Raw genomic sequence first — 11171 nt, forward strand, 5'->3', positions numbered from 1 at the left:
CAGCTGAAGGCCAAAGGTGCTCTTCATCTAATTGATGCCAACATTGCCCTCATTACTAATAAAAGCAAAAGACACGGGAGCCTGTTCTCAACAGGAGCCATAACCTAGCCGCCTCTCCACTGTTTTCCACGCAGGATAAGCCACCCCAGAAAGAATTCCCAGTCACCGGGACCGCCCCCATTACATTTCTTGGGCTGCACGAGATCCACGTGCAGAAAATCATATACCTGAACGGTAGGGCTGAGCACTATAGAAATGTTCTGTATGTTCATTTTTGTTTCCAGTTCCTTTGCGATAACATGATCCATGTGCACAATCAGCCAGGAAATCAGGAGATAGTTACACTCCGGCAACTCTCTGAGTAAGCGCTGGCACTCCTGCACTTTCTCACCCTCTGTGTTCCTCCCACACGCCTCTTCAAAGCGGGGCATAAGCTCTTTGGTCAGCAAGTTCTCCGGGAGGTCTCTTAAATACTGCTTCAGCAAGCTGGCTATGGTGTTGGGCTCATAGTCTTCCAAGTTGGGAGACTCCTCTCGGTCATAGGCTGCTTTTAGCTCATCCACCTTGGATTTTATTCCTTGAAAAGGAAAAAGAAAACAGGAAAAAAAAAAAGATGAGAAAACAGAATCAAATACACTGAACTGGACAAAAGCTCTCTCCGTGTTGCTGCCCCACCGCCCAGTCGAAGATCCATAAGGAGATTAAGTAGCCAGTTGGGTCGGGACCGCTAAGAAGACGTCACTGTTTGAAGTTGTTCGAGTCAGAACCTATATGTCAACAACAAGCATCAAAACTCAGGAAGAAAAGCACTCACCACAGACAAAGACCTTCCGGGAGCCCAGTACCAGAAGGTCGTTTAGGAGTCAGAAGAAGTCCCGACTCTGCCACTTGTCTGCTGTGTGATGTTGGGCAAATCATTTCACTTTTCTGTGCCTCAATTACCTCATCTGTAAAATGGGGATTACGACTGGGAGTCCCATGTGGGACAGGGACTGTGTCGAACCCGATTTGCTTGTATCCACCCCAGCACTTAGTACAGTACCTAGCACAGAGTAAGCACTTAAATACCACAGTTATAATTACCATTGTTATTATTAAGTGAGTTAGGGAACCGGTATGCATGAACCAGGCTGCTGCTGCTGATGATAACTGTGGTATTTATTAAGCGCTTACTCTGTGTGAAGCACTGTACTAAGCACTGAGGTAGATACAAGTATTCAGGTCCCACAAGGGGCTCACAGTGTTAGTAGGAAGGAGAATAGTTCTTTAATTCCCATTTGGCAGATGAGGGAACCGAGGCACAGAGAAGTTAAGTGACTTGTCCAAGGTCACACAGCAGGCAAATAGCTGAGTTGGGATTAGAACCCAGGTCCTCTGACTCCCAGGCCCGTGCTCTTTCCACTACGCCAAGCTCCTGATTGAGCACCGCCACCTAATCGTAAGGCTGTTCGACGGCCTCCGACAGAGCCTCTCGGGTGGCCCAGAGTCCCGGGGCCTGGCCCCGCTGGGACTCAGCATAATTTATTCATTCAGTCGCATTTATTGAGCACTTACTGTGTGCAGAGCACTGAACTAGGAGATTGGGAGAGTATATTATAACAATAAACAGACATATTTCCTGCCCACGATTAGCTCAGTCTAGAGTTTAGCTCACAGTGAGCGGAGGGGCGCGCCTGATATTCTTTTAACCAGGCCTACAGCCCTACTGGGACCTGGGAGGGAGGGAAAAGGGAAGAGGTACAGCAGTTGTATACAGGTGTCCATATGCACCGCTGGGCTGAATTCCTATCCCGCACACCCACACGTGCACAGGTCAGTGTACTCCACCTGGGCTGGGAGGAGGTCAGTAGGAGCTATGGCCCCCCCATGTCCCTCACCTGGGAAAAAATAGAAAACACTGCTTTGCCAACAGGTTGGAGGGCAGTCACTCCCACTTCGGCCCCAGGTCTGTGCCCATCTGAGCAAATAGATGCTTTCTTGAGCACCTTCAGTCAATCAATCATATTTACTGAGTGCCTGCTGTGTGCCGAGCACTGTGCTAGATGAGCCTGCAGTCTAGAGGGGGAGATAGACATTAATATAAATAAATTATGGATAGGTGCATAAGTGCTGCGGGGTTGAGGAAGGGGTGAATAATTAATAATAATTATGGTATTTCTTGAGCGCTTACTATGTGCCAAGCACTGTTCTAAGCGCTGGGGTAGACACAAGGTTGTCCCATGTGGGGCTCACAAGTTACTCCCCATTTTACAGATGAGGGAATGGAGGCACAGAGAAGTTAAATGACTTGCCCAAGTCATACAGCTGATAAGTGGCAGAGCCAGGATTAGAATCCACACCCTCTGACTCCCAAGCCTGTGCTCCTTCCAGTAAGCCAGAAAATCCAAGTGCAAGGAAGACCCAGAAGGGAAATTATAATAATAATAACAATGTTGGTATTTGCTAAGCGCTTAGTATGTGCAGAGCACTGTTCTAAGCGCTGGGGTAGATACAGGGTAATCAGGTTGTCCCACGTGAGGCTCACAGTCTTCATCCCCATTTTACAGATGAGGTAACTGAGGCACAGAGAAGTTAAGTGACTTGCCCACAGTCACATAGCTGACAAGTGGCAGATCCGGGATTCGAACCCATGACCTCTGCCTCCCAAGCCCGTGCTCTTTCCGCTGAGCCACGCTGCTTCTCTGGAAAGGAGAAGATGAAATGGGGCATGGTCAGGGAAGGCCTCAGAGGCGATGTGCCGCCAATAAGACTTTGAAGGTGGGGAGAATAATTGTCAGCCATCTGTCACGTTCCCGGAGGAGCTGGAGGGAGCCCCCAAAAGGCAGTTTCTTGGTTAAGAAAATGTCTTCCCACTAAAAATTTGACCCTCAAAATAAAATTAGCCTGAGGAACACTAATCACTTAGGGGGAGGATATTCAGATATAGTTCAACTTAAAAATTCAAGAACATCAAATAATTTACAGAGTATTTACAGGGGTACAAGATTTTCCGTGAGACAAACCCCTAAACACTAGAGAAACCAATGCTTCTAGTGACATGCTATTGATATAGCAGGAGAAAGTCACAAACTCTCCTGCTTGCGGTAGGCCAAAGATTCCAATGTCTGAAGAGCAGCTTATTCCAACCTAGGAGGTGGGACCAACACAACCAAGAGTGTTCAAAGAGTTTACACGGAGACTGAATTGGAACAATATAACAGACCTTGTAATTTTATTTGTGTTGATGTCTGTCTTTCCCCACCTAGACCATGAGCTCTTTGTGGGCAGGGATTGTCACTGTTTATTATTGTATGGTTCTTTCCCAAGGGCTTAGTACAATGCTCTGCACACAGTAAGTGCTTCATAAATACGATGTCTACCACCTCTGTTACAGTGTACTCTCTCAGTCGTTTAGTACAGTGCTCTGCATGTAGTAAGTGCCCAATAAATACCATTAATGGAAACCCGGTTCTGCCTCAATTATCTCCTAAGGAAGACTGACTTTTCCTCCCTCAATTAGAGCATCTATACCTATGCGTCGACATTGACCGTGACATTAAGCCATTAGGAAAGGTGGTTTAACCGATAATTTTCTCTTCTGCCAGGGGCCAGCCCAAGGAAAGGATGGATGGGGAGGAGACGCGGCTGAAGAAAGGCAAGCAGAATTAGAAAAATCTAAGCTGATGAAGAGGAGCAGGACAACTGCCAACCTGGAAAATTTCTGACTAGTCCCATCAGAAAGGTAGGTTTTGGCTAGTGAGAGAGAAGAATTATCTCCACTTCTCTCCTCAAGCACCCAGCAGACTTTGAGGCAAAACCATTTGGAAAGAAAGGGAACTGAGGCACGGTTTGGCGTGGCCCCACCTGCTCTGGCTCTGAGCTGTGTGTTCCTCTACAGCTGAGAGCAGGTGGGCGACGACAAATAAAACTGAGTGCTGAATTCCTGAGCCTAAGGAAGGTTTTGGAGAAGAGGTGTTGCGATACGCACCCTTCAAAAGAGTTTTGGCCACTAGCCACTCGTCAACTTTGAATCAGTGTGGAGTGAATCTGAGGATCACACTCACTAAGGGAGAGCACGTCCGCCAAATTCAAAACGACCGAGGAGATGAACGTGCCCGGGGCCAAACCACGAGCTGCCTCCAAACCCAATCGTTTCTTCGAAAACCGGGGGACCGGGCACGGACCACGGCGGGGAGTGAGGCAAGCGGTACCTGAAACTCTGTAGATGCCTTCGCATTTCATGCCGTACTTCTCCACGTAATCTATACATTCACGGAACACAGCCGGCAGGCGGATGCCGTCGTACATCATGGTTCTCTCCGCCGCGTCGGCCACGGGGATCCCAAAGACGGGTCTGACGTGGGGAATGTCCACCGGAGGCAGCTCTGGCTCTGGAGTTGGCTTTTTCTTTTTCTTCTTTTCCTTCCACTGCTTCACCACATCAGCCGCCGTCAAGTCCTTCGACTTCTTCTCTTTATGTTTCTCCTCCTTGTGCTTTTCTTCTTTATGCTTTTCTTCTTTGGGTTTCTCTTTGATTTTAAAATCCTTTTCCTTCTTTTTAGAGAAGCTGGGCTTTTTGAAGACGTGGATCCCCTTGGACCGCTTCATTTTGGAAGGGCTCTCGGCTTCATCGCCGGAGCTGTCCTCCTGAAACGCAGCATAGCCTTCCGCTGTCGGGCGGAAAGGACAGAGAGACGTTACTACGATCGCGCCGTCGGAACCGCCGGCCACCTGGAAGAGACTCAGAACAAACAGGAATGGAAAAAAGACGCCGGCCGGGTGCCCCGGCTACTGGATCTGCTGCTTCGGCTAATAGATAGCCTCTTGGAAGACTGAAGGTCCTGGCAAGAGTCAACTTCTGGATCACCTAGAGAAGCAGCAGGGCCTAGTGGACAGAATCCAGGTGTCAGAATCCATGCGTTCTGACTCACCCCACCCTCGTCACCCCCCTGCTCGCAGCATTCCTACGTATCGTGCCGGGAATTTGCCGCTGATGGAGTTAGTACTTTTCGTAATGCCCTAATGCTGCCTTCAGGACTCAGAAGGGCCTGGGTTCTTATCCCAGCTCTGTCACGCGTTGGCTGTGTGACCTTGGGCAAGTCACCTGCTTCTCTGTGACTCAGTCACCTCATCTGTTAAATGGAGATTAAGACTGCGGGCCCTATCTGGGGCAGGGACCGTGTCCGATCCGATCACCTTGTATCTACCCCAGAGCTTAGTAAACGCCTGGCACAGAGTAAGTGCTTGACAAATACTACAATTATGACTACTCATTTGGTGTTTGAATAATTTGCTTTCTATCACCAAAATTTCATAAGTACTGAGGACTTGCCTAAGAACAATTACAAAAAAAGCAGTCAACAAAGTCTTCCAAAACCGGGCTACTGAGTCCACGTGCAGTGTCGACTCGGGTGGGCAAAAACGAAGGATTGGGAGCGAAACGTGAACGAACCAACGAATGGAAGGGCTGGAATCAGAAATGCGCTTTCTCTTTCCGGTATTCTGGTATTAGCGCTCTAAAGGCAGCCTTAGGCCACTACGAAAAGTACTAACTCCATCAGCAGCAAATATCCGTCCTGATATGTAGGTCCACTGGGAGCAATGGGGACTAGGGTAGAGGGAGTCAAAATGCATCCCCTTATTTCCCAATGAAACAACAGCACACAATTGTCAATTTTTTTCCCTAACACTGAACCCTACCACGGCTGTCTGAGCGAAGGAGGGGCTTCGGTATTGATGGTGGGAGGTTCCAATCCTCGGTCTAGTCAGAAGGACGGCGGGATTGAGAACCCGCAAGGCCCCTCACAGTCTCTTGTGCCTTTTCCCTCTGGGGCAGTGAACGCAACTAACCAGTAGGCAGGAAGGGGAGTGGCACATTAGTAATTAATAATAATTATGGTACTTGTTAAATGCTTACTATGTGCCAAGCACTCTAAGCACTGGGGTAGATACGAGTTAATCAGGTTGGAAATGGTGTCCCTCACACGGCTCACACTCTTATCTCCATTTTAAAGATGAGGTAACTGAGGTCCAGAGAAGTTAAGCGACTTGCCCAAGGTCACACAGCAGACAAGAGGTAGAGCCGGGATTAGAAACCAGATTCTTCCGACTCCGAGGCCCGTGCTCTAGCCACCATTACGCCAGGCTGCTTCTCACACTGCAAAATGTACCAAGGATTTTTACGTACAAAACTCACCCACGTCCCATTTGAATTCGACACCGGTGCAGCCTAAAATGACGCACGTGGGCCTGGCGGTCAGAGACCTGGGTCCAGGTCACAGCTCCGCCATGTGCTTTTAGACACGTCAACTGAGAAGCAGCGTGGCTCAGTGGAAAGAGCCCGGGTTTAGGAGTCGGAGGTCATGGGTTCTAATCCCGGCTCCACCACTCGGAGGGCCCGGGAGCATTCTCCACTTTCCCTTGGGGCCTTGCTTGCTGCTGCTGCTGCTGCTGCATATTGCTGCTCCTCCAGTCCGTCATCCACACCAATCCCTCTCCCGGGCCCCAGTGAAATTCTTACCGTGTCTTCCTGCAGCTCCACTGGCCACAACTAGGTCTAAATTCCAGAACGCTCCTTTAAGGAACTGCCCCAACCTGTTGGATCTCGGTGGATGCCCGACTCTCATATAGGCTCTTTGAGCCCCTGAGGCTTTTCTTAGCTTTTTTTTTTTAATGCTTTGTTGACAGCATTTGTTACGCGCCTACTGCGTGCCAGGCACTGAGGTAGATACCAGTTAATCGGGTTGGACACAGTGCGTGTCCCACATGAGGCTCAAGGTCTTAATCCCCATTACGGATGAGGAAACTGAGGTACAGAGAAGTGAAATGACTTGCCCAAGGTCACGTGGTAGACAAGTGGCGGAGATGGGGTTAGAACCCAGGTCCTTCTAATCCCCGAGGCCTGTGCTCTATCAGTTAGGAATGAGCTGCCCAATCCTCTTTGCTACTCTGTCACATTTGGGGTTTTTTTTTCCATTTTATTTGTACTCAGTTCATCGGTTCGGTGGTTCTTCTCTCTCAGACCCGTTTTATATGCTAAAGTCTAATAGGGATGAAAAATCTTTTTTTGATTAAAGTATAAATATCTGAACTCTGGGTACACTCAGAAAATGAACACAATAATAACCCCAAGTGGTTCAGTTTAATTACATTTTTAGGCGAGGGTTGCATCTTTCTCCCCCAGACCACCTTCATGATCAGCCCTGGGACCACTATGGATGCTCCTTTCAAATGAGTAGCCTAATTACCTCGGTGTTTTCACTTCTCTGGGACCTCGGGCTGCTTGAAACAACGCCCCACCGGCCCGGCCTGCCCCTTTCCGTGGCCAGGCGCTCTCCCCGAAAGCCCACTCACTGTTGCAGCCTGGCCCGGTGAGGGGGAAACAAGAAGTAGGAACGATACGGCAGCTGCTGCGGGGTCACGGCAGGCCGGGGCTATTAGTTGGACCTATCAGCTAGGGGTCACGGCGGGTGGATCCACTCTGAGGTTCCAGTTCACACCACCTATCCCTCATCCTAATGGCCAGCCAGACTTTGTGGGCCACCGCCCCTCTGGCCACAACAATTGCCTATCTGTGTCCTGCCGAGTCAGCCCTACAACTTCAGCCAGGAAAGTGGCATCTCCGTCCATTTGATGTCTGTGAGTCAGAAGGACCCGCGTTCTATTCCTGGCTTTCCCACTTGTCTGCTGTGTGATCCTGGGCAAGTCACTTAATGTCTCTGGGCTTCAACTACCTCATCTGCAAAACAGGGATAGAGTGTGAGCCCCAAGAAGAACAGGGCCTGGGTCCAACCGGATACGCTTGTATCTACCCAGTGCTCGGTATAATGTCTGGCACAGAGAAAGCACTTAAATACCATGAAAAAAAAAAGACCATTCTTTCTAATGGGGACAGCCATATGATTCATTCAATCAACAGTATTTACTGAGCACTTATTGTGTGCAGAGCACTGTACTAAGCACTTGGGAAGCACAATTCAGCAACAGATAGACAACCCCTACCCAACAACGGGCTCACAGTCTAGAAGATATGATGGAGAGAGTCCTTTCCTTGGATCTTTAGCTTTTTATACTAACAAGTAGGTGAAAGAAATTTAGTGGGGGACTATTTTTCCTCCACCCAATGTTTTGAGATTCCATGAATTATTCATTTCACTGCAAATCAACATCGCATACTTAGCACAGTGGTGGTATCTGCTCTATTTTATCTATTGCATTTACCCTAGTCCTTAGAACGGCGCCTGGAACACAGTAAACACTTAAGAAGACCATTTTTGGGTAGAGATTGTCTCTGTTGCCTAATTATTCCTTCCATGAATTTCGTACAGTGCTCTGCACACAGTAAGTGCTCAATAAATACGACTGAATACATCATTATTGTTATTGTCATTATTACTCCGGGTGATGATTCCTTCTTGGCCAGCCGGAAGCCACCTTGTTTACCCACGAGTAGTTTCACCGGAAGGATAGGAATCACTCAGCCAAATCATCGGATTTGGACAGTTAAATCTCCTGCCCTCTGGCCCCTCTTGCCTGTCAGCTGGCCTGCAGACAGCTACAAGAGCTACCTCTTATTCCCTATTTTACCGATGGTAAAATAAGGGCTCACAGTCAAACCCCATTTACAGATGAGGTAACAGGCACCGAGAAGTGAAGTAACTCGCCCAAAGTCACACGGCAGACAAATGACAGAGCCGGGATTGGAACCCAGATGTTTCTGACTCCCAGGCCCTTGCTCTATCCACTAGGCCATGCTGCTTCTCTATGTGTTTTATTTTCCACTGTAGTCGATCATCTTCAACGACCAATGGTGAGAGGGAATTCTGATTAGGTACGGAAGGGATCTGGTTTTACTTTCTGCCCAAGGTTTAGTACCTGGAAACCAAAGGTGATTAAAAAAATGAAACGAGTCATGACAAGAGCGGTACTTCGAAGTAGGCCACACACTTCTAATTCTACTGGAAAATTCCAGGTAAAACGTAAAAAAAAATCAACCACTTGTACTCAGTGAGCACGTACTGTGTGCAGAGCACTGTACTCAGCGCTTGAGAGAATACGATATAACAACAGATCAGAGTTGGACGAAATGGTTGGCACTTACTCCTCTTTTCCTTTTTCTTAAATTTTCCTTTCTTCTTTCCATGCTCCTTCTCTTCATCGGATACTAGATCGGGAGGCTCGTGCAGGCTGTCGTGTGGGGGTGACGGCTCTCCGGTCCGGTAGAGCCCGGGGAACTTAGTGGGGCTGATCTCTTCCGAGCTGGGAGTGCGGGTGAGGCCGCTGCCATGCTCCACTCGCCGCTGCTCGCCGGGGCTGCTGGTAGGAGGCAGGAAGCACTCGGTCATTCTGACTCCCTGACAAAGAAGTGCCAGTCTGCGCTGTTACCTGTCCATTCCCCCTGCAACGGAAATGAGCCATCATCAGATCCTCTTTAAACAACAGAGATATGATACGGAACGATGCTCGTCTAGTTCTTAAAAGTGGAAAGCAAACATCCGGGCCCCAAACGGGGCTTGCTTGAATTCCCTTTTGGAGGGAGAAGATGATGACGACGGGAGCCTGGTAGGGGATGCTGCCTGCCCTGGCCAGTCCTGATACGAGCAGAGATTGCCTTTGTGCTCGCTGTTTTTGAAATCAATGCCAGCCTTCCTTCACCTTGGATCCTGACTCTCTGGGCTCCTGATGGTGAATCAAATCCTGCTCAGTATGGTTGACAGAGACACTCTCGGTTCTTAAGGTTCTGCATATTTCCACTCACGGTCTCTTCATGGGTCCTTATGACACCATTTCACTGCATCACTCAACCTGATTGTTAGATATCTGATTCACATCTTTTGCTTCCACGCTGGCTCAGGGGCATCCGGTTTTCTCTAGTACCACCAGAGGCCACCTTATGTACACTCTGTCCTAGGACCTTCCCCCCAGGAGAGGGACACTCCCTCCTGCACCCTCCTGGACATCTCTTTCTCCTTCTGTTTGATTTCTTTAACTGCTTTATGCTGGCTGTGACAATAGGCGGGTCAAACAGTTGCTAAATCAAAACTTAAGGAAGCAAGGATCAAGTTAATTGAACCATAAAAAATCCTCTGTGGTGGGTGACTTCAGAGCATATCTACCACAAATGTTCAAAAATTTTTTTTTAGACTTCTAGCAGGGTCCCTGTCTCTTTAGATATGTGTTGGGGGAGTGTGTGAGTGTGTGACCGCATGTACACTGCAGCTCTATAAGAACCTTTTGCCACGTCGCTTGGGCAATCCTCAGACTCTCCACCCTAATTATATACATGGCAGATAGCATCTAAATTTTAAAGAGTTAATTTCTTGCCTGGGCATGGGCAAGCAACTTAAAACAGCTACATTTATTTGTACTGAATGGTGGGCAGACTAGGAAAGGGTCCCGGCCAGGCCAGGCTTGAACACGAAGGGACTAGGCTGTCACAAAAATCAAATCTGGTTGGGCACAAGTCAAGCGATATATGGTAGAGGGCAGAAATCACATATTATGCTTCCCCTGGATGTTCCTCATCTACCCAGTTCAGTCCTTTGCATCCATTGGACCCCTCATTTGAGGGATTTGATGATGGTATTTATTAGGTCTCTCTTACGAATCGACACCTTAACCTGGCAGGAGAGTTTGCATAAGCTGATGAAGCTCAGAGTTATGCGATATGGGGCTAGCCAGAATGGAAAGGCCTAAGCCAAAGGACCAAAATCATTCCATTCGATTCATTCATTCGTTCAATCGTATTTATTGAGCACGTACTGCGCGCTCAGCACTGTAGTAAGCATTTGGGAGAGCACTATACAACAATAAACAGACACATTCCCTGACCACAACAAGTCACCTGGGCTAGGCAGAAGCAGCCCGGGAAAGAGAGTCAAAGGCGAGAGATCAAGTGATCAAAAAGTCGATCGGAGACAATGGCAGAGACTCCAGTTTTTACTGTGTGGAAGAAGGCAACGGTAAACCACTTCCGTATCTCTACCAAGACAATTCTATGGATACACATACCAGAACAATTTTATGGGACCTCCTGAAGAAGGTGTGTCCCTCGACTCACTCCGGGTCGGAAACGAACTCGATGGCATTTGAAGGAGAAGATTCATTAAATGCTAACTCTGTGCCAGGTACTGTGCTAAGAGCTGGGGTAGATACAAGGGTAATCTGATCAGATGCAGTCCCTGCCCCACATG

General features: G+C 48.4%; 1 protein-coding gene across 1 annotated transcript in view; it reads right to left on the minus strand.

The window, feature by feature from the left end:
* RALBP1 (ralA binding protein 1) overlaps nucleotides 1–9376 on the minus strand; it is a 29039-nt gene extending 19663 nt beyond the window's left edge. Inside the window, exons 1-3 of the mRNA XM_029065830.1 lie at nucleotides 9080–9376; nucleotides 4191–4649; nucleotides 228–577 (exon numbers count right to left, since the gene is read on the minus strand). Coding sequence (XP_028921663.1) covers nucleotides 228–577; nucleotides 4191–4649; nucleotides 9080–9323 — 1053 coding nt within the window. The 5' untranslated portion in view covers nucleotides 9324–9376. The remainder of the gene's footprint in view (nucleotides 1–227; nucleotides 578–4190; nucleotides 4650–9079) is intronic.
* Between the last annotated feature and the right edge of the window lie 1795 nt (nucleotides 9377–11171).

Source organism: Ornithorhynchus anatinus, chromosome 5 (assembly GCF_004115215.2).
Source record: "Ornithorhynchus anatinus isolate Pmale09 chromosome 5, mOrnAna1.pri.v4, whole genome shotgun sequence".
NCBI classification, from domain to species: domain Eukaryota; kingdom Metazoa; phylum Chordata; class Mammalia; order Monotremata; family Ornithorhynchidae; genus Ornithorhynchus; species Ornithorhynchus anatinus.